Source organism: Ursus maritimus, unplaced genomic scaffold, assembly GCF_017311325.1.
Source record: "Ursus maritimus isolate PB19 unplaced genomic scaffold, ASM1731132v1 scaffold_33, whole genome shotgun sequence".
In the NCBI taxonomy this organism is placed as follows: Eukaryota; Metazoa; Chordata; class Mammalia; order Carnivora; family Ursidae; genus Ursus; species Ursus maritimus.
The window spans coordinates 12,196,846-12,220,233 of record NW_024425897.1 but is presented as its reverse complement, the minus strand read 5'-3'; the positions used below and the strand labels follow the sequence as shown (position 1 = coordinate 12,220,233).

Genomic DNA, 23,388 nt, shown 5'->3' with positions numbered 1-23,388 from the left:
CCCCACCCCGCTCCTTCCACGGAGGCTCAGGGCCAGCTGTGGCTCCCTCAGAAGCATCCCAGGATGTGGCCCCTCATCTGTGACCCAGGCACCCTCTGGGCACTGACGACTCTATGTCATCACTGTTGATTTACTGGCCCATCTAGACTATCAACTCTGTAGAAGCAGGAACGAAGTAAGATAAAGATTCTCTCTCCATTTAACGCTGGTATCAGAAGAAGCATAAGCCTATGAGAAAGTGCCAATAACCCCACAGGTTAGGGAGGCAATGGGGATTGCTGGGGACTGAGGCAAAGTGGAGAATACATTTGTCCACTTGTCCCATCCAGCCAAGGGAGCAGTTATTTCTCAGTGCTTGCCATGCAGTCTGAGTTTTTTTCGAAAGAAGCTAGAAATCAAGGTTTGTGTGTGAAATCTGCCCCATTTCTCAATGTGGCCACCACTTCTATTTTTGTAAACCATGGAGGCCAGAAGACAAGTCTCTGGCTGGTCCCCAGTTGTAACCTCTGTTCCAGAGTGGGGGAGGAAAAAAAAAGAATCATGAGCCAAAACAGCACACCAATGTGATTCCAAAATAGAGATTTATTTATTAAGGATCATTTAGTTTCTTGCATAAAAATCACCAATTGTTCCTCATTGGGTTTTGAACACACATCAGTTCTTTTGGGGTTGCTTTGTTTACCCCAACACTTTAAAAAATACAGCTCTTTTTTAGCGCCAGGAAGGACGGTTAAGGCAGTGAGGCGTTTTCTTGGGTCTCAGCAGACGGAGGGTCCACCCTCTCCCCCTTGAGAGAATACACATGGTAGGTAGTTTCTTAGGTTGGAAAAGCTGTCCCTGAAGAAAATAACTATGCAGAAGAACACAAATATAGTCATCTGTGGTCACTTATTTGTGCCTGATAGCTTTAAAATAACTACCCCCCCTTGGCCATCAAAGGCTTGCTGGTTGGGTTCAGCTATAAAAACACCGTCTGGCAAAAGACAGTAAGAAAGAGCAGGATCTATAATGACAGTGTTGTGAGGTCGGGCCGTGCAAACCACATGAGAAGACACACCAGTTTGCTCTAGAAAAAAAGAAAAAAGCCCACCACAGGGGCCCTATATAATTTCAAATCAAATTCCTCATGGTCCTTAAAATACCCAAAACATCATTCAGCCAGATCCTAAGACACGAGCTTCTTTTTCAAATGAAGTGTATGACACACAGCTCCCCCCAGAGTTACGCTCCGCATGGGGAAAAACCAGGGAAAAAAAGGAAAAAAAAAAAAACCAAAAAACCCTTCGGACTTGATTAGAAACATTAATTGATTTTTACCACACTGAAATGGAGGGATAAAAGTCAGTCTGTGCTGCTGTGAAATTCAAAGGGGATTTGGAAGTAGGATTGTTATTTATTGCTCTGTTAGGATAAACCCCCCAAAATGACTTTTAAAAAACACCAGGGCTGGCTGTCCCCTGCGGGCCCCCGCCGGCCTCCGGGCAGCTCTGGACGAGGCCTGCCAGCCTGATTCACAGTGATTCGGGTTCGCCTGGTGCTGCGAGCGGCCCTCCCGGGCGCGCCTACACCTTGTAGTTGAGCTCAGCGTTCATCTTGGTGTACATCTCGTAGATGACGTCGATGGTGGCCGTGTAGTTGACCAGGAAGAGGCGGACCTTCTCCAGGCACTCCTCCTCTGTCACATTCTGCCCCTTCGAGAGTGCTTTCAGGAAGTCGGACTTGTAGGGTGCCGCGTACAGCGCTGCCTTGAGATGGGCAACAAGAGGGGGGGAGGCATGGTGTTAGGGGACCGGTGGGGCCACCAAGCGGGGCCTCTGGGCCGGGGATGGTGGGCTTCTGGGAGGGGATGTCCCCGAGGTCCGTGCTACTCGTGGCATCGGAAGGGAAAGGAAGAGGAAGATGTGTGTGCCCTTCTACCCCGTGAGGGACAGCAGGACGGACACGAGCTTTGGGGACCGACAGACCTGGGTTCAAATTCCAGCTTGTGCCACCAACTAGCTGTGAGCCTTGAGCAAGTTATTTAGCCTCTCTGAGCCTCAGTTTCCTCATCTGTAAAATGGGGATGATGATGGCACCCACCGAATCAGGTTGCTCTTGGAAAGGATGGGGGGTGGTGCCCAGTGCTTAGGATGGTAGCAGGCACAGGTCCCAGCGCCAAGGAGCCTCTGACCTCTGGGTTCCCTGCTCTGGACAAGGCCGACCGGGAGAAGGCCAACTGCTACGGCAAAGATGTGGCCTCTCTTGTCCTTCAGGGGGCAACGCTTCCCTAACTTTCAGGGCTTCCCTGATCCATGAAAAGTACTGAGAACCAGAAACGCACAGAAAATTCCAGAACCGGAAAGAAAAGGGTGCAGCTGGATGAGAAGCTTAGGCCAAGTCTGACAGGGTGAGGCGGCTATAAATAGTATCATCATGATGAACACCAACAGCAAGACTTCTAGAAACGGAGTGTAAACCATGCACCAAGCACTTCGTACACACTGACTTGTTCAACCTTCACTACGACCCTTGGAGGTGGGGCCTAGTTTATACCCATTTGAAAGAGGAGGATGCGAAGGCTCAGGGAGGTAGAATCCCAGACTCCCTCTTACTGTGTGACCTGGAGCAAGAAGGTTAACCTCTCTGAGCACCAGTTCCTCATCTGTGAAATGGGGGTGAGGACGCACCCACTCCATGGTGCATTCGTAAAGAGCACCAGCCGTGGGCAGCCCGCCTTGGGCCAGGTGCGCAGGACACACCACTATCACTCAGGTGCCACTTGTGAGCAGCACACAGGGAGGGCAGGGCTTCATGGCACCCACCTGGGATGGCCCTGCCCCAGCGCTGCCGGACAGCACAGCCCAGAGGCGACCCAGCTCTTCCTGCCAACACCCAGACAGGCTCCCGTCCCAGCCTATGCCCTGCGGGAAAGAGGCCAGCCTGCCAGACCCCGGTTCTCAGGGGGACGAGGATTGGCTGCAGGCGAGAGGGTGGGCCAGGACCGGCTGGGCAAGGTGAGCCGGCCGAGAGACGCAGGGTGGCCGCAACAGTGTGGAAGGCACCCCAAAGGGCCTCTTCATCGCCGGAGTGGGCCTCTCAGCCTGCCAAGCCTGGCGAGCCTGGGAGGCCCATTTCCAGAAACTCTGGGGAGCGTCATCCCAGCAAAAGCCACCAAGACGCCTGCGGACCAGGTCGCTTCGGCAGATGCCCCAGGGGGTGCAGGAGCCTTTCCTCTCTAACCTGCCCAGGGTGAGGATCTGGGCAGAATTCAAAGCGGCCAAACAGGCCTCCGGCCAGCAAGACCCCCACCAGGCTTTCTCCCACGGCCGCCCAATCAGGCCTCACGGGACGCTCAACAGAAACCCCACGGGCATCCACAGTAACACCACTGCGGCCACAGACGCAACTGCGCAAGCGCACTGGACAGGGCCCCTAAGGGCGCCAGCCTCGCCCCACAGAGGCATGGAGGCTTCTGGAGCCCCGGGCCGCCTCACCTGGAAGATCTTCTGCACAATCCAGCCGTGGTACTTCTTGAGCGCCATCTCGTAGGCCTTGGTGGCGTTGACGCGGATGAGGTTGGGGTGATTCTCGTCCCGCTCCCCGTCGCAGAGGCTCTGGAGGAAGACCTGGATGAAGCGGAGGCCTCTGCAGCGCAGGACAGAGACGGCTCTTCAGGACCGCGCATGCGCCCGCCCGCAGCCCGCCAGCGCGCGCCTGCGCGTGCCACACCCGCACGCACTCGGACTCGGGCGCCTGCTGCGCGCCACGGCACTGTACCCGAACACGGTGGCGGTTAAGCCTCCGGTGTTATCCTGAACCTGGTTTACATGGAATGTGACCCCCCGGCTCAATGCAGCCTCTCCCCGGCGCCTGGCTGACCGCAGTCCCTGTGGGGCTGTAAGGTCTCCGGGGCCAGGTCTGGGCCTGCCTTGCCCACTTCCGTGGCCGTGTGGCCTCCCCTGGGCTGGCACGCGGCAGGCGGCCGTCAGCGCTTGAGGACTGATGACACAGCGCTGGCCCTTGGGGCTCATGGGGCCACAGACTTTGGACCCACTAGGCACGCTGACGAGCCTGGCCCTGTGCCCAGGCTCCCCACCCCCACCACGGCCCCAAGCCACTGTCTGCACCCTCCAGCGGCCACTTGGGCCCTTCCTCCAGGGACGGGACAATGCTTTAAGAGCCTGGAGAAGGCCATGGGGTACAGCAGGGTGACTACGGCAAAGATGGGTACCTGCTAGTCCCTTAATGCACAACATTTCATCTCCTCCTTCAGCCCCATAATCCGCCCATTTCACAGAGGAGAACATTGAGCGCCCTGAAAGCCTTGGGCAACGGCCAGGATGCAAACCCAGCTGTCTCATCCCCGAGCTGGACTCCTTCCTTCGCTGTCCCTCACTGTTCCCCCAGGGTCCCTGGATGAGCTGCTCTGCTCCTTCCCTGCAGGGAGGTAGGGATCACGCTGGAGGGCTGTCATGGGCAGGAACACTGGGACTAAGGCATCTTTTAACTTTATCACCTAGGAGGTAAAGGGAAGTCCTCTGTGCCTGGATAGAACCCTTAACCATCAGGGATCCGCCTGGGCTGAAGAACTGAGCCTAGGGGACAATCCTAGCCCTGCTCTGGGTCAGTCACCTCTCTTGAGCCCCTGCCTCCCCCCAGCCCTAATGACCACCCCTCTACCCAGCAGCTGGGATGAAGCACCATCTGACCCTGCTGCTCACCAGCTTCATGGCCCTCGGTGGCTCCCCAGCCCCCCTGACCATGCTGGGACTCATCCTTGTCCAATCCCACCTGGTCCCTCCCTGCTCCTGCCTCAAATCTAGAGCCTGTTGGACCAGACCCTCCCAGAGCAGCAGACACACCGTGACTCTCCTGCCCTCCCACCTCTCAAAAGCTTGTCCTCCTGCCACCCTCCCGCTCAGTCCCAGAGACTCTGCTTGGCACCCTTCCTCCAGGAAGCCCTCCCTGACCTCTCTCTGCTTCAGGCTCTGCTATCCTGCTGTCAGGGTCCACCCACCAGCCTGATGCCCGGGCCAGGCTGTGATACCACAGTGGGGCCCTGCCTCATTTAATGTGGCATCCCACACACCCCGCACACCCCACACACAGCAGGTGCTTATTATGTGCTCAGCCTGTTGGCATCTCCTTCACCTGCCCTCCTAGTCACCTGACTCTGTCCACGTCTGACCCGAACACGAACAATCTAACTGAGCGGAACATCACCATCTGCCTTTCTCCTCCTCAGGACCCCACAGAGCCTGCTGATGGGTAGACCCAGGGTAGTTCTCATCCAGGCCTGGGAGTCTCTTGTTGACAGACCAAAGAGGGCAGCTCAGTGGGGGCAAGTCCTGCAACATGTTGTGAGGGTGCTAATCCTAGCCCACCTACTCCCTGACGCCCACTAGGCTGCACCCTCCAGGGACCTGACTCCTCCTGTTCCATTTCACCAAAGAAATGCGTGGTGGAGAGAGGAGACTGGCTCCAGGAGATGGTAGGAGACACGGGAGGAGCACCCTTCCTGACACCTGACTCCAGGCTCAAGAGAAGGCAAGGCTGGGAACATCTGTGGGCCTGAGAGTGCGTCCCTGGCTTCATAGCGGCTGCCAGTGGTGTTCCCATAGCTAAAGGAGAATTCTGTAGCTGGTCTAGAGAGCAGTGTGAGGGCGGCAAGCAAGCTGCTTGGCTTCTCTGAGCCTCGGTGGCCTCATCTGTAAAATGGGAACAACTGTATCTGGCTTCAAGTATTTGCTGGAAGGACAATATATATAGTGATTATGAGCATTCTCAAGTCTGGGGTAAGATCGTCTGGGTTTAAATCCTGTATCAGGATACCCTGTCCCCAGCCCAGGGGACAAATCTGTGCAAATAAGAGTTTCTTCTCCTCAAGACACTATATTTCTGTCAAGTAGCTGTCATAATATATGAATCTACCCTGTGCATGATGTAACCAGCCCCGGATAGGATGCCTTTGTGCAGTGCACAACCTGCACAACTGTGCTTGGCCACTGAGTCCCAGCTCTGACCTTGTGACCTGGGCCCATGATTTGGCCTCCAGAACCCTCCCAGTGGCCTCCCTCTGTGAGATGGGGATAATCACCACACCTAACTCCCAGCACATGAAATACGGTCAGGTGCAGGAAACGTTTAACACAACGCCCAGAGTATGCACTCACTTGCTAAGTCTCTGATGGGGCTGGAACAGGGAGCATCACCATCGGGTGGGCCTTGGCCCTTTGGGCGCTTTTCCTCAGCTACTAACTAGCATCACATAAGGGAGCCTATGTGAAAGAAATGGAGGTGACCTTGCAGGACAATAGTAGGGCTGGACGTCCCTCTTCTGCAGAGCAGGGCCCCCGGGCTGCACAGCCACACACACCCTGCCGCCCAAGCCTGTCACCTTTTCAGCCACATCAGCGCCAGCGTGGCTCCCACTTTGGGCCACTCAGCTCCATACATTTCCTTCTCCACCTCCAGAATGTTCTGCAGGGTCCGGAACTTGGCCGGGTTGGTGTCGTACACAGCCTTGATTTTCTGAAATGGAGCACATGGGGTTTCCCCCTGGGAAAAGCTGTCCTCACTGATGGCCGGCCCACGTGCTCACTGGGGGAGCACCCCTTTCCTTCCCACCAGCACCAGGCCCGGCAGCAGGGCTGGTAACGGTAACTGCCCTGGCTGGTCACGCTTACTGAGTACCACCCATGAGCCGAGAGGGGCCAAGTGCTTTATGGGGTCCCCACAGCGATCCCGATGTTGCTCTGTCATTATCCCAGTTTGCAGATGAGGAGACTGAGGCTCAGAGAGGGGAGAGTGACAGCTGGTACGGGTGGCCACGGGTTCCAGCGCAGACAGGCTCCAGAGGCCAGGTTCTCCAACCACTACTGAGAACTCCTCAGACGCCGAGCATCTGTGGACAATCGCTTTGGGATTAACGGGTGTCCAGGAATGAGGCTCCTGAGTTGGAGCCAGGCAGTTCAGATCTGAATCTCACCTCTGCCCCTTCCCAGTGAGCCTCAGCTTCCTCATCTGTAAAATGGGGATAATGCCAGGCCAGCCCCAAAGGGCTGCTGGATGCACCCAAGCCTGCAGGTCAGGCCCTACGTGGATGCTCACGGGGAGAGGGTCGGTGGCTGGGGAATGGCAGTGGGAGCTCCCAGGAATGGGGAAGGCAAGGGCCGAGCCGATGCACCCATGGACTTCAGAGTTTACTTCTTATTTGGTCGGGGTGGATACAGGAACCAGGTTCCTGCTCAGGTCAACCCTTCAGACTGTGGTCCCAGTCAAGCTGTGACTGGGGGGCATGACTGCAAAGGACTAGGAACCTTGAGCCCTGAGCTGGACAAGCTGAGGGCCAAACCCATTTTCCACATCTCCTTCCTGTTTCTCAAGCTCGTGGCGGGGAGTGGGGCATGGGCACCCCATGCCAGATTAGATTCCCGATGCAGGCTCTGGGCTGTGGCTGCCGGGCCAAGTACATACCGTGATGTTGCCGCTGATGTCTGCCTTGATGGGAGTAAACACTGGGGACCCGAGGCAATCTGGGGACAAAATAAGAAGAGAGATTCAGACTGCCAGCTAGGATGAAGATTCAGGAACGCCCCAGGCCACAGAGGCTTGGGAACAGGAAGAAGGGTCACTTGGTGTGTTGAGGGAAAAGCCGAGCTATTTATAGGTGTTGAAAAGGCTCATGGGCAAGTTAAGATGGAGTGCTGGGCTCCAGGTGAGACCAGTTTCTTGCTGCAGGACTTGTCAGAGCCTTTAAATGCAACTAGAATATCTAGGGGGCAAACCCTTTCGTCCACAGCACTCTTTCTCCCTTGGACAGCACTGTCCAGAACTTTGTGCAGTGATGGAAATGTTCTATATCCGCACTAATACGGACCCCATGTGGCTACTAGGCACTTGAAATGTGCTGTGACTGAGGAACTGGATTTGTAATTTTATTTGACTTCCATCACTGAAATATACATAGCACACATGGCCCATGTCTACCATACTGAACGGCACAGCTGTAGAGTACCTTGCAGAACTAATGCTCTGATAAACCCATCTTGGCCAACAAGGTGCATCACCACTAATTGACCAGCCGGCCAGGAGGCAGACTGAGGAATCTTATGAAGCAGAAGAGGGCCAAGATTTATTAAAAATGACCTTCTCATTCACCAGCGTCTAAGAAATGAGCTGGGGACTCAGAGGCTCCATGGTTCTGAGACCCTGCATTAGAGCCCAGGAGAACACACCAGCAATGGTATCTCAGTCACTTAACAGAACCTGAGGACTGCGGACTCGACTCCCAGCTCTGCACGCATGGGCAGTGTGGCCTGGGCTGTGTCCCTTCAGCTCCCCCAGCCTCAGCTTTCCCATCTAGCCAGTGGGGCAACAGGACCGATCAGACATGCCGTGGGCAGGGCTTGAAACAGGCCACTTCCAAGACACGTGTTTGTCTATCTCTGGAATCGGAATGTTCTTAACTGGAGGGGTTTTTTCCCTTCTTGGTTCCTTTCTGTTACTGTTAAGTAACAGTAAAGTTACAGTAACTTTCTGTTACTGGTGACACCTTTAAGTTGAGAAAAGGCAGACCTAGAAATCGGTAGACCTGAAATGTGAGCAGCCTGTGGCCTGCCTGCCCCCCTTCCCTCCTTTGTGACTCCCCGGCCGACCGTCACGATGACCAGAGATGAACAGGTTCAACGTGAACTTCACCCTCAGAACCTGACGACAGCTGAGCTCCCCCAGCACGTTCTCACTGTCCTCGATGCTGCGTCCAGAGACCTGCCACCCCGAGACAGAGCCCAGGGGATAGACGCCCAAGCAGGCTGGGCGTGGGTACCAGACCCATGGTGGGGGGGGGGGGGACACAGGGCCAGACTCTCCTTGCCCAGCCAGGGCCTCGTATGCACGCCACCTTGACCGCACAGGAGCACTGGGGGAGCGACGTCCGCAGGCTGAATTCCACCCAAGGTGACCCGGCACACCTGGCCAACCATCTGGAACAGTCTGAGCACAGCTGTTAAGGGAGGTGCACTGGGGAAACAGCTTTAAGACACTAGAAATGAAATACCCCAAAACCCAATGGAAAGAAAGTGGGGTAGGCACCCAGCCAGGTGGGGTTCGAATCCTGCCCCTACCATACCCCAGTTGAGCAAGTCTGCTCGCCTGTGTGCCTCAGTTTCCTCTCGTGTCAAAAGCGGCAGTAATAGTACTTCATTCATAGGGTCGTCACGCGAATTAAAAATCACGCAGTGGCTGCATCTAGCAGAGTGCCCGGGGCAGGAACACTCAAGAAACGGACTTTGATTATTTTGGTGACCTCAAATTCCACGGTCCAGCAAACATCACCCAGATGTCACTCAGCTGTGCTTATAAGCCACTAGGCCCCGCAGAGTCTCTGCCAAATGGGAACCCCCTTGGCCTGTGCCCGCGTCCCCTCTATGCTCTGCCTTCCTGAGGCCCCTTGTTGTCGGGACGGGGCTGGGGCCTCGCTCGCCCTGCTGCAGGCTCCGGGCACGGAATCCTCAGGCTGATGGGCCAGTGTTCTCTCCGCTGCTGGGCTTCTCTCCCACGCCTGTGGAGGCTCCAAGGGGCTGGGCCGGGGGTCCGGGCGGCCTGCCGCCCTCCATCCGGAGCACTCTGGCCTCACACGCCTGCCGAGGGCACTCATAAGTGGGGTAGCTACTCCATCCCGCTCTTTACTGTTGCCTGGCGAACCACTGACTTCATCCAGCAGGTGCCACCCTGGACAGGTCGTGCCATTAGCTAACACTGCAGCATGTTACTACTAGCTCCCTCAAAGGACAAGGGGTTCTCGACTTGACTAATAATGCAAGCAAGCCAGGATCCCCCCCCCCCGCCACCCGCAGTGCCTGTTCCCCTCCTGACAGTGTGGCCAGGGGTCACCAATTCCCAACCTCGCTGGGGCCAGCCAGGTGCCACAGATGAGATGCGTGGGGACCGGCACAGCCCTTCTAAAGGGACAGCTGCTCCTCGGCGCTGGCTGATGGCTTCAGGTCCCCACCTTCCAAAAATGCCAACTGTCCAAACGTACGGGGTGAAGTGCCGGATGGCGAGACAGGGGCCATCAAATATTAACGGCAGAGTAGAGGCGGTGGGTATATAAATTTTCGCTGTAAAATTCTTTCAATTTTGCCATGTTTGCAAATGGTCGTATAAAATGCTGGGGGAAAAGTCAGGGTTATTTTTGTTGTGGTTGATTGGTTGGTTGTTATTCCTAAAGTCATGTATTTTCCTTTTCCTCTTTTCCCAAGTCCGTTTCACTGTGACAGTGCTTGTGGTCCCATGTGTAACGCCGGTTACCCTCCATCTCGGCCTTGGACTTGAGCTCTGAGAGGGCAGGGACCAGGTCGCCTGGGTTCCCCCGTGTCTCCAGCGCCTGGCAAGCAGCCAGACCCCGTCAGGCACTCAGGCAGCATCTGTGGCCCAAATGAGGTGGTAAACCTCCCGCCGGGCTCGTTGCACCAATGGACCCAATGCATAGTTCAAGGCGCCCACCCCACCGAGACAGCGGAGACTTTGGGAAGGGGCTCAGGCCTCAGTCTCCCTGGCTGTGCCTCCCTGGGCAGGTCTCCGCGAGTCATCTGTGCCCTGCCGCGGTGGCTCTTCCTGCTCCGAGCCGACTGCAAGGCAAACCTACCAAGGGAGAAGGAGAAACCCCGGGGTGTCTTCACCAGAGGTCATGGTCAACCGTGCCTGGGCGGTTGACTGGCATGTCCCGGTGACTTGGGTCAGTCGACACACATTTCAGAGATGCAGAGACATGGTCTCTGGCCTCCTGGGCTCTGAAAAGGCTCTTGTGCGGTTCTGAGCGGCCCGGCGGCCCTGGTGGCAGGAGAAAGGCTTTTTGTTCCCTGTTCCCCTGAAAGTGCGCTCTGCGGGTCACGAGGCCGCGTGGTCAGCAGGAGCCGGGCCCTGACAGCAGCGGTTTTGTGTGGCGTGGCCAGCATGCTGGGACAGAGCCTCTGCTCCGCTGGGGGTAGGAATGTGGGTGGAAAGCGCACTTCTAGAGCTGGGAGCAGAGCGGGAGCCGGGAGGGGGAGGCAGAGGGAGGGGGGCGGGCCCCAGAATCCACTTCCAGCAGGAAAGGCATCTCCGTGGACCCACCCGCGCAGGCTGAGGTCGGTTTAGGAGCACCTGGAAGCAGGCCGCCTGGGGTCAGGGAAGCAGCAGTGTGGCCCTCCAGAGTCGCTGCTCGGGCTTTAGGTCTCAGGTCTGGAGTGACTCTGGACGAGTGACTCGGCCATGCCGGGCTCAGGCCCCTCGCTGGCCACAGCCCACAGGCGTCAGGCGAACGGGAGGTGCTCCGGGTGTAGTTGAGCTGACACCTGCTTCACCGTGACCCACCCAAGGCCACCAGGCCCAGAAAAGCCGACAGACCCTGCCTAGGGTCACACAGAGGAAGCCAGGCACCCGGACATGATTACGGAACCAAGGCTGGTTCCACTACTCCCTCACCTTTCTTTCTAGAATGTTTCCATCCCATGTGAACTCAACCAAAGGGAGAGTATTCCAAGAGGAAAACCAGAAGATGATTTTAATCACCAAGACACTGTGGCCTTTCAGATACTTTAAACTCAGGCTGCCCCTACTCCGGATACAGCGGGTAGAGCTTGGCGCTAACCAGGCTTACCTCTCCTGTAGTCTGCAGCCCTGCCCCAAACCACCTTTCTTGTTTTACCAGTCTGGCAGATACCTCAAAGCTGTTTTTTATTGTTGTCGGCAAACAGGCTCTTTAAAATGCCATCCAGAAGCCCTTCTGCCAGAAGGGAGGGAGGGGGCTTGGATGGCTTCCGGGTTCCTCCTCTGACCTCCAGGGAGAAAGGAAGTTGTCTTAAAACAACAACAAAAGCCAAACAAAAAACAAAAAAAAGAAAGAAAGAGAAATCAGATATAACTCCACCATCTTACTCCCTAGGACCAACTCTAACGCACAGATTCTAAATATAGATAAGCCTTGGTTATCTGCAATACGTGGCAAATGTCCCCTTTTGTTTGCTGTGGAAGGTTTTTCTAAGCCTGCTACTCAACGCAGAATGCATTAAGGAAAATACCACAAATCTGATTACAAAATCCAGAGACCTCTTGTATGGGGCACGAGGAGACATCCCATCACTAATCACAGGCAAACAACAAACTGATGGTTGGGGTGCTAATCAGTGAAACAAACCATGGACAGAAGATTATTACCCCTAATATGTAAAGAGCTCTAACAAATCAATAAGAAACCCAACTCAACAGAAAAATGGCAAATCACAGAACAATAAAACGCCTTATCTCAATAATAAAAAGAAAATAAAGCAGTGAAATATTTTCTAAATACCAAGTTTTATGAATGCAGTGACCTCGAGTTCAACCATTCTGTATGGAACTCATCAAAATGTAACGCAAATGTCCATGCTTTTTCGTACCGCATGCCAGGCACGGTTTTCTAAACAGGGCCATCATTGAAAATATGAATTATGATAAAGGTGTGACCCAGCAACATCACAGACCCCCTCAACCCTTCACTAAATGGCTCTGCACAGTTTAAAAGAAACTTCTCTTGATGGGTGACGGTCACTTCCTCCTGCTTTCTCTGCAGTGCATTCATTCTGCTAGATACTTGGAAAAATAAATAGCCAACTGTGTCAGCATCACCTGCAAAATAAGAGGATGGAGGTACCAAGCGAGCATGTCGTGCCTGACCTCCGAGACGATTCTGGCTGGACAACCTCCTACCTGGGTCTTCATAGTTCAGATGAGGGAGAATGCCCAGAGAGCAGAATTCCCCACGAGCCAGCAGTCACCATATGCCACCCAGAACCAGACTCATTTCTGCTTTCTCTGGCCTCAACGTGATTGGAAAGCAAGAGTCGCTGTGCTCTGAGCAAGACCGCACCACGCTCCGTGCAAGCTGCCCCAACACACTGGACACCAGGGTGACCCAACTGCCCTGCCTGGCCCACCCTCTCACTGCGTCTCAGGAATACAGAGCATGGGGCTCCTGGGTGGCTCCGTTGTTTACGTGACTGCCTTCGGCTCAGGTCGTGATCCCCGGGTCCTGGGATTGAGTCCCACATCAGGCTCCTTGTTCAGCGGGGAGACTGCTTCTCCCTCTGCCTGCTACTCTGCCTGCTTGTGCTCTCTGTGTGTCAAAAAAATAAATAAAATCTTAAAAAAAAAAAAAAAAGGAATACAAAGGATTCCATTTCTTAGACACATGGCTTCACTTTCAGCCTGTGTGATTCAGGACGGAAAACACCTAGCCCAACCCATAAATACTTACTCCAGAAAGGAAGAACAGAATGCCTGTGTCGTTGATGCTAGGAGCCTGGTTTGGGAAGGTTCTATTTCAAATTCAATTCTTTTTTTTCCAATAGCCAGATAATAAGGTTTTGTTGTTAAAGACGTGGGGCAGATTAACTTTATAGGTCCTGCGTTACAAGGACCATAATGAGAGGCACTCAAATTACAGCCTGTGGAGATGAATCATTTATTAATCCACAGGTATGTGGGGTGGGGTGTGTGTGTGTGTGATGGCTCAGTTTGCAACAAGGCCTATTTTGAAGAACAAGAACGTTGAGAATGCCCACCTTTCTAAAACTAAAACTTGTTGAGATAAAGCACTTTATTGTTGTTGGTCTGTGAACTGCCATTTAAAAAAATCCTGGCTAAGGAGGAAAGAATGTTTACAAAACAATCCAAAACATTGCTTTTAAAAATCACCCCTATGACAGGCCAACTCTCTTTGTCCATAGTTGCCCGGCTTCTGGGCAAAAACCAGCCTTGAAGTGGGAATGTGGTTAGGAAATGGGTTTTTCTTCACTTGCTGTGTGGCCTGGGAGAGATCAGTTAACCTCTCTGAGCCTCGGTCTCCTCCACATTTGTAAAATAAGGCTGATAATGGACCCCACCTCACGGGGTTGCTGGGAGGCTTAAATCAGGTTGTATGAGGGGCTCTGCATGGTCTCTGGCACCTAGTAAGCACTCCAGAAAAAAGGAAGTACTCTTTATGTTTATGATTATTACTACTATTATAAATGATAACATCATTTCCATCTTGTTCAACTGGCACAGGAAATCCAGGAAAGAATGATCCCAATGACTGAGAAATCAAAGGACAAAGAGAGGAAGGGAGGGAGGGAGGAAAGGGGTCTCCATGGATGGGCATGGATACAATTAGCAGGAAACCTCCAGTCATAAAATCACGATTTCAAATGTATTCCAGATAGCTTAAAAAAAAAAAAAAAAAGAGAGAGAGATCTCAGAAGGGAGTGGAGTAAGGAACTGGGGGGAAAGCAAGGCAGAAAATGAATCATTTCCAAGCACAGGGAAGTGTGAGCTGGCTGGTTTTTATAGGACCCTGGAGAGGGCTGATCAGCTGTAATGACTTAAAAGCTCAGCTACAGTTAACACTCTAACAAAAAAAAAAAAAAAAAAGCAGCAGCAAAGAAAAAAGGCCCCTGATACAAGTAACACTGTAAGAAGGTAACAAAAGGAGTTAACACCCACCCAGACCATTTTTTTAAACGGAAACAATGAAACCTAAGACCAGAACCCCTGCATTGCCAACCCGCACTCAGGGAAGTAAGGACTGTCATGCCAGACGGGGGCCTCCTAGCGCCCCCCTCCCCCACAAACTGCGGGGAAGAGCCATTACAAAGGGCTGAATGCCCTTGTCTCTGCCCTGAATAAGACTGCCCTTCCTTGTTGCAGGGCCCTGTGGACCCACTTTCTAGCTGTGCCACCTGGTCAAATCCCTTCACCACTCTGAACCTCAGTGTCTTCTTCTGCAAAATGGTACCAACTCCTCCTCATTCCTGAGGTCATGATAAGCAGCTAGTTCAAAGCTCGGCCCATGGGAGCAGCTCAGAGGGGGGTTACACTAGCTATGATGGGGGGGGCACACGTTACACTTTATAAGGCCCTCTGTCACTCATGCCACTCATTCTTTTCCTTTTGCTTCCACACCTGCTGGGCAGCTCTGCTCAGCCGGGTGCGGGTGCACTGCCGGGTGTGGGGAGGGCCCAACTTCTGGGGATTCGCAGTAGGGACCTGTTCCTCCAAGCAGCCCTGTGTTGGAGGTGAGGAGCACCTCTTGAGCTAGCAAGAGACAGAATAGACGCTTGGGTCTTTTCTCTCCTGTTTCTCCATTTTATTCCCTCCAGGAGCAGAGGCTGGACTTCAGCTCTTGACCTCGGGGCCGGACTTTTCTGAACACAGAGCTGAGGAGGATCTGATCACTGTCCCTGGAGGACAGAGTGGGCGGGCGCCATGGGTCTGTGCTCTGCACTGACCTTTGGGGTTATAAACGAGGGTGCCGGGACAATCTCAGAGCAGCAGCCAGGCAGCTCAGCTGGCCCCGAGTCCTGGCAGACCATCACCAGACCCGGAGATGGCTTTTTTTGGGAAGATCTTCATTTCCCAAGGGCCGTGTGGCAAGAGCGGCAGTGTCTGAAAGCCTGAGGCCATCTGTCCCACCTGTGTGAAGACGGAGTGATTCAGGGCATCGAGTACCCACATCGTTTGGGAAGATCACCTCCATCGACCCTCCTGAGAGGCCCGGTGTCCCCGCTTCACAGTGCCCCAGGTTCTTTCCATTCATCTACCTGTGATGTTCAGAGCAAGGCCTTCAGCACACGACAGACCACAGCTGTCTTGGTCTACCTGAAGTGACTTCTCCCTGCTGAGCCTCAGCGAACTGCAGCTGTTACGGAGACAAGAGGCCAAGACGACGGGGCCAGCAGAAGTGCTCCCATCAGGTGTTCCTCGGATCTTACTGGGGCCAGACGAGACCAGGAGCGGGACACATCAGAACAAATTCACGCACACAGTAAGTGCTCCTTCAGCCCAGTGGGCCCTAACTACTTGCAAATGCATGGCCAACTAACAACGAGAGTCTGCAGGCAGTTTCAAGATTGCCAAAACCCATTGCAAAAAGGGTATTTTTGGCTTCTTTCTCCCACAGGACATAGTTTCTTCCTTCTGGAAGTATCCCTCCCAGGCATATCGTCTATGTCCTGTCCCTAAAGAATCCAGCGCTCAACAGACACTCAACCAAAATGATAACTAACCTGCTACAGTAAGAGGGTTAATAGAGCTTATCTTTCTGGGGGATATTCTATATAAAACCAAAAATAAACATCTATTCATATAAACTTCAAAAACAAAACAAAACGTTGCAGAGATCTGACAGGTGATCCCAAGTCCCAGAAGGCACTTGTTGCAATGGGGAGAATAACCTCCCCTAAAGAAGGGGAACTTCTTACTCATAGACCAAGGGACGCTGGTGGGGCTGGTTCCCAGGCGGGTTAATGCCATGTCCCAATTACAGGATAATCTGACCTGTTTGGTACCTCCCCACTGGAGGACTTCCATATCCTAGTCCTTCAAACTTGCATTCAAATGAGCAAGGGTTATGGGCCCGGCTGGGCAGGCCAATGATGAGGCACACACCTCAGATGAAACCAATATATCTGGTCTGCGGTTCCCAGCATCTTGGGCAAGTCACTGTGGGGCCGGCAGAACCCTGGACTTCTTCGGTCCAGGCTGGGTCCATGGGGAGCCAGAGGTGGGGTCTCCTCTCTCAGACTGGAAGCCAGGAGAGCAGGCAGGCATGCACAAGCCAAAACCACTGCGTGAGGAGTCCAGAGGCTGGAGTTCTGAGTTCTAGTTGGACTCTACTGGTTAATCCCCCAGCTGTGTGACCCTGGGCAAGTCACCTAACCTCCTGGGCCTCGGCTTCTCTGGCTGTATAGCAAGAAGATTATTCTGTGCTGCTGGGCTGCCACTGGCCCCCCAAACGAGAGCAAGCACTGAACCAAAGGGATGGGAGAGCACTCTTTCTGGGGTTTTCCCTATGACTACTTGACGAGCACCAGATTCGTGTAAGGCCTGACTCTCTGGACATCCGTTTAATTAAACAAGAGATCTGAATGAAGAAAAATCACCCCCAGAATTCGGATTTCAGGAACTGAGAAATGGAAATCATTCCCTTCAGCTCCTGCATCTTAGTTTCTCCCCAAAGAGTGAAAGCAAACAGGTGTGATGTCACGTGCCACGTCTGACCTGGAGCAGCGTGTTAAGAAAAACGCCAAGGTTGTGTCTAGACTAAAAGGGAGAGAACACGGTCACGATTGATTAATAATGTCTGCCGTGGGTATGGTTTATGAGCTATGTATTTTAATTTAGAAAGAGAAATACAAAACTGCTTCTAGAAAGAACCCAGAAAAAAAGGGGGGGGGGATGGAACCAAAAGCATTCACTCAGCAAATACCATTAGCTCGCCCAGGGCTAGGCACTGAAATAGCTTCAAGTCACAGAATGTGATAGGTTCTATGGTAGTCTAAGGAAGTTAGGAAAGACTTTCTGGATGAGGCAACTTTCCCGTGGAGATAAGCTTCTAGGCAGGGAATGACAAGATGAAATGACATCTAAGTCTCTCCCTCCCCCCTCCCACTCTCCCCAGCCCTCTAATTGTTAATGCTGGAGAACAGTGCAGCATAATTGACCTAAAAGATGAGAGAGCAGGCCTCACAGAATACAGTTGCAAGCTGATCACTCAGAGGCAAGATCCAATTACTGGGTCAAGGTGGAGGAAGAAGATGGGCAAAGGGCTGGACTCTAAGTGGACACAGTAAAAGCTGGAGAGAAGGAGGGAGGGCTAGCCCACAAGGTGGATGCTCTAAGCCACATCTGACCTGCCGCCCCAAAAATCAGCATCCACGCAGGCCAGCCAATTCTGTCACAAACCACACCGGACGAAAGTGAAAGAGATGTCGTTGTGCTAATAGGTTAAAAGCTTTCGCATCCTTTGACCCAGCAATTTCACTTCTAAAAATCAGAACGAATGAAAGAAGTACACAAAGAAACATACACGGGGATGTTCACTGCAGCGTTATTTACCCGAGCGGACCACGGGAAGCGATGTGAGAGTCCCACCGCGGGGGACTGGTTACATAAATAATGGCCACGTTCAAACAACGGGGTTCTAAGCAGCCACGAAAAACGACGATTGGCCTGGAAAGATGGTCGGGCTGTAGAGCTGGGCGGAAAAAGCAGCTTATACATTTTCCCCCGAAAGATGGATAAAAATGAGTGCAGAAGGACAATACCCTGAAAGCTCAGCAGAGATGCTCTCAAAACAAAGACAAAGAAACCAAAAAACTGCACCTGCACAGGATCTAAGAGGATTGGTGAACAAATCCACATAGAGTACTGGCACATAGTAAGTGCTCAATAAACGAAAGGGAGGATTTTTTTTTTTTTTTAATCATTTCTTCTTGCTCGATTGTCCTTCGATAAACAGATCTTCCTGGCAGCAGTAAGCACTTTTTTAAAAACACTGCTTTCGCAGTGCCTGGGTGGCTTAGTCGGTTAAGTGTACAACTTTTGATCTCAGCTCAGGTCTTGATCTCAGGGTTATGAGTTCAAGCCCCATGTTGGGCTCCACGCTGGGCATGGAGCCTACTTAAATAAAAATAAATTAAAAAATAAAACCACAGCTTCCAGCCCTTTTCCCTGTGTATATCAAGAACAGTGGTTCTCAGATTTTGTCTCCTTGTGGACATTTTTGGTTGTCGGCATCTACAGGGATGCCACTGAAACATCCTCCAGCATGCAGGACGCCCCCCCCCCCCCGCCCCAAGAGTGATCTAGCCTCAACTGGCGGCAGTGCTGTGGTCGAGAAACCCTGATTTGGAGGGAATTGTCGCTGCAACCTCCCTCGGACTTCTTACATCTCCTTTGAGCCAGACCTGTCCCATTCAAGAGACACACAGAAACCACCCAGATCATCCAGGTCACCAGACACTCCTAAGATTTCACAGAGCTCCTAGTTACAGCCCACAGTGGATCTCAACTGACCCCTGAGTCCCAGAGAAAAGCCCCTAGTGGGAGCGTCCTCGGAAACCTTCAGTCCTCAGGCAAAATTCTTCTCCCCAGACAAGCATAATGGTTCCAAATGGATCATCGCAATTTTTTCTTTTTTTTTTTTTAGAGTGCCAAGAATGATTCTGTGTGGGCCAACCCGCTGGGGCCACTGTATCAATGGCGCTTCTGTCAACAGATGTGATGCCAAACAGCACACAGCTCATAGCAAAGACAAGGGTCCTTTGAGATCAGGGAAAGGGAGGAGGGCATGCTCTTCAGCCCTGGCATCACAGCACTGCCGGCTCCAGGGGCCACCATCCCCTTTCCTCTAAAACCAGCCAGATAATCACATCCAGGGAGGGCGCCCCCCACCCCCAGCCCAGGCTGCAGAACTGCAGGGAGCGCACCAGGGCTGACCACAAGGGGAGACCACAGGGCTTAACTTGGGGTTTCTCCGCCTCGACACTGCTAACATTTGGGGCTGGCTCGATTCTTCGTGGCGATGGTTGTCCCATGCACTGAGGGTATTCTGCAGATGCCTGGCCTCTAGCCCCTGCATGCGGGCGGCACCTCCCTGCCCGCCCCCCCCCCCACCTGGGACAAACAAAAATGCCTCTAGACATTGCTGGATGTCCCCTGAGGGGCCAAACTGCCCTCCGCGGAGAACCACTAGCTTCAACAGATTCTGAGTCCTTGACCGGGCAAGTGGGCTCCGCCCTGCGAATGTTCATAGAACATGAGGCGCGGTGGGAGGCATAAAAATAAATGAGTCCTCAGCGCGCTGAAGTCACTTGGTTCCCAAGCCCCTGCCTGGAGGATCTGTGTTATCTCAATACTGAGATACCAATAATAAGCACATTTCAGTCGTTCCATGAGTACTGACTAAGCACCTACTATGTGCCAGGCACTGTTCTGGGTACTGAGGATGCAGCAGCGGACATAAAGGACCAAGACCCTACTCTCGGGTTGCTTACCCAGGTCTGAGGATCGTACAGACCCAGAGACTGCACTCCCTCCAACACTGATTAATCACCTACCATGTGAAGGAACCAAAACTGGATCCGAGAACTCACAGGATAAGCACCGCCCCTCCTCTCCCTCCCCCCAGGGGTTAGGATCTATTTGGCACTTAAGGCCTCAGGGCTCTACACACACTTACTCCTTGCAGCTCGCCTTAGAGATCGGGATCCCCATTTCCCAGATGGGAATCACCCACTAGGGGGAACGTGAGTGACTGCCCAGGTGCCAGATCTCTTCAGTCCCAAGTCAGTGTTAAGGTTCTGTCAGTTTGTGGGTTTCACCCTGGGGACTGGTATCTTCCTGCAAGGCCACCAAGTGCACCAGCAGGGCAGGGTGCTGGGCAAGCCCACATGGAAGAGAAGAAAACAGAGGTTCAGGCTGCACCCTTTAGCCAGGACCCAAAAGGCAAAGGGCAGGAGCAGATGGTATTGAATTCTATTTCCCATTTTCCATCCAGGGCCTGGGCTGGCCTCAGGGAGGGGAGGGAGGCGGCTCTGAAGCTGGGCTAGGGAAGGCCTTCCTCATGCTCCCACAACCTTCCTGGACCTGATATTACAAGGGAGGGGTCTTCTTTTAGAATCCACACCAAGCACCCTGTGTCTGATGTCACCCCCACAAAGCAGCTTCCCCTGTCCTGACCCCTGTTCTAAATGGAGGAAAAACCTTAGGTGGTTCCCTCTAGAAGGGGGTGCCAGAATTTTCCAACTCCAGCTTCAAAATCCTCCTCCTCATCCTTCCCGGCTTCCTCATTTCTCTTTTGGAGTGGGGGTGGGGCGTCTTTGATCAGGAATGGGGGAATTCTGAGGAAAAAAGGGTTCACAAGGTCCCTCACAAGGTGAGGGAGAGGCTGGGAGAATAAGGAAAAGAGAGGGCTTATGAAATGGGAGGATTATTTTAAGGGGAGGGGGGTTGAAAGTCATTCTGAAAAGAAAGGAGGGAATGATGGGGTGAGGGATATAGGATTTGGGGGAGAAGGGGTGGGATGCTTTCGAGGAGATGGAAGACTGGGAAACTGAGGATTTGGAAGAGTGAGGGGTGTCTGGGGGAGATGGACGATTCGGGGAACCCAAGGAAATAGAGAACTGAGGGCATCTGAAGGATATGGTGGAATGTGAGGTGCCTGGAGATGAAGGAATGGAGACGGAGCATCTGGGGGTGTCTGGGAAGAAATGGAGGATGTGCTATGTTGGAGGGAGAGAGGATCTGGGAGTGGTCCGGAGTAGGGAGAATTGGGGGTGCCTGGAAGTAAAGGGGGTCTTGGGTGCCTGGGGAAACAGGATTCGGGTGTCTAGGAGAGGCATGGCTGGAGGATGCTAGGGAAATGGGGGGTTCGGGTGCGTCTGGGAGCGCTCTGGGGTAGAGCTGGGGCCGGATCCCCCCCCTCACCCCGGCTCACCGAAGAAGGGCGGCAGGTGGGACACCGCCTCCAGGAAGGGCCCCGTCTCGATCTGCTTGTCCGCGGGCAGCGGCTTCAGCAGGTGCTCCGCCAGCAGCGCCATTTCGGGGTCGAGGCCGGCGGTGATGCCCCAGCCCGCGCCGCGGGCGTCCACGCCGCCCCCCGGGCCGCCGCCGTCAGCGCTGGGGCCGTCACTGCCGCCCGCCGCAGACTCTGGGGACGCCAGCGTCGCCACTTCCGCCCGCGCCGCGCCCCGCGTAGCCGAGCGCTCAGCGCCGCCCGCAGGCCGAGCGCCTAAGCGTCCCGCCGCGCCGCCCCGCCCCTGCCCGCCAGCGCCAATCCGCGCCCGCCGCCGCGCCCGCCCGCCCAATCCGCGCCCGCTGCCGCGGACCTCCGCGCCGCCATTGGTCCGGGGGCGGGGCCGGCCTGTCCGGCGCGGAAGCGAGCGGACTTGCCGGTCCAGGTCCGCCCAGGTGAGCCGCTCCCAGATGAGCCTTCTGCAGGTGTTCCTGCAGCCTCCCGGCGTATTGCCCCTCCGCCCCCAACCTGGGTGCGCCGGCTCGGGCCGGGTCCTCGCCAAAGGGGGCGTAGAACTGCTCAGGTCAAACGCAACCCACCTACCAGCCCAGATATACAGCCCAACGCAGCCAGCGCCCCGAGGACACCTGTTTCCTCAAGGACAGAGCCTGTCCTCCAACAGCCCCAAGTAGCCTGTTGAACACTGCTTCGGTCGCAGTTCTCTTTAGCTACAACCACTGGGGACGTCTGATTCTTCTTCAATGATCTAAGATCATACCAATACCCATTGGACACTGCTCAAGTCACAAGTTTAACTCAGCCATGCCTAGCTAAGTCTCCTGTTTCCCAACATCTGGGGTCCAGTCTGACCTGAACAGTCCGATGTTACCTAATGGACCTGGCCCAGTTTACAATCTAACTCAACCACCGCCTGACTGGACACTTGTTTCCCCAAAACTAACCCCACATCTACAGTCCAGGATACATGCTTGTCACCACTTGGCAGTCGCAACCCACCTAAATGCTTGTGTCCTAAAATGCCTGTCTTCTCCAAAAACTCTAGCACACAGTTGTTGAGAGGTTCTCATTCATTCATTCATTGTGGGCCCAAGATGTGCCATGCACTGTGCTAGGTGGAATTGAGCATAAAAGTTATGAACAGTACAGCAAAATTCCTGCTCTTGTAGTGTTGGCATTCTGGTTTGGGAAACAACACAATACAATACACAAATAAGACAATTTCAGACACTCGTAACTAGAAATGAAGAAAATAAAACGACAGAGTGTCAGAGGAGGACTGAGGGAAATAGGATGTAGGAGGTTGGGGCAATAAGTATCTATGAAGAGCTGAGAACTGAAGGAGAAGTAGGAGTCAGCCAGAGTGGCTGCAGACTGTTCAAAAGCCTTAAGGTGACAAAAGGCCTGGTGTGTGCAAACAACCTGGGGGGAGGGCAGCGGAGGAAATGGGAGTGGAGAGATAGGAGTTTAGCTCAGGGGGGTGAGCAGGGGCATGTTGGGTTGGGTAGGGGGTGGTACAGTTTGGATTTTATCCTAAGGGCAATGAGAAATCACTCGTGCCAGAAAAATAATGGCCAAACTGTAATAAATATTTTTAATTTAATCTTCATGGGGGCAGATGGGAGAAGAGATTGTTCCAAGACAAGGGCATAACCCAAGTACAGTCAGGAAGTGAGGGGGTCTGGGGAGACAAAGCTATCATCATTCTTGCTCATGACACAGACCCAGACATGCTCCAACAAGTCAGATCCCCTGCTGATAGGAGCCCAAGCCATCCACTTTGGCTTGTTCCCACCCCACCCAACCTCACCACCTCAGGCATCCTAAGATATCATCTCCTTGAAGCCTCACCATCCCACCCAGCACCTTGGCCCAGTGCCAGTACCCCACCCACATTTCAGACACCTCCATCAATTCCACAGAGAGATCACAACCTGCAATGAGGACCTCCAAGCATCAGACAACACCCTGATTTCTCAACTTGCTCCATCCTAGCCAAACCACCCAGAAACTATGGCTAACATAAGAAATTCAAGCCTATAAAAATTGTCTTGCCATGGAATATTTAATGTGCTGAGAAAGGTCATTGCTCCAGG

At 53.5% G+C, this 23,388-nt stretch overlaps 1 protein-coding gene across 4 annotated transcripts; it reads right to left on the bottom strand.

The window, feature by feature from the left end:
* Positions 1–564: 564 nt before the first annotated feature.
* Positions 565–21,504, bottom strand: LOC103678341 (glycolipid transfer protein). 4 transcript variants are annotated; one of them, XM_040619797.1, is made up of 5 exons: positions 21,257–21,504; positions 7,456–7,514; positions 6,377–6,537; positions 3,474–3,593; positions 565–1,741 (listed from the first exon to the last, which is right to left on the bottom strand). In XM_040619797.1, the coding sequence occupies exons 1-5, from the start codon at positions 21,357–21,359 to the stop codon at positions 1,582–1,584; spliced, it is 603 nt and encodes a 200-aa protein (XP_040475731.1). In that variant the 5' UTR covers positions 21,360–21,504; the 3' UTR covers positions 565–1,581. The 4 variants fall into 4 exon arrangements, with proteins under 4 accessions (XP_040475731.1, XP_040475730.1, XP_008705913.2 ...); XM_040619796.1 differs by having other exon boundaries at positions 565–1,745; positions 3,474–3,624; positions 21,257–21,496; XM_008707691.2 differs by having other exon boundaries at positions 565–1,745; positions 3,474–3,624; positions 6,377–6,510; positions 21,257–21,493.
* Positions 21,505–23,388: the final 1,884 nt, after the last annotated feature.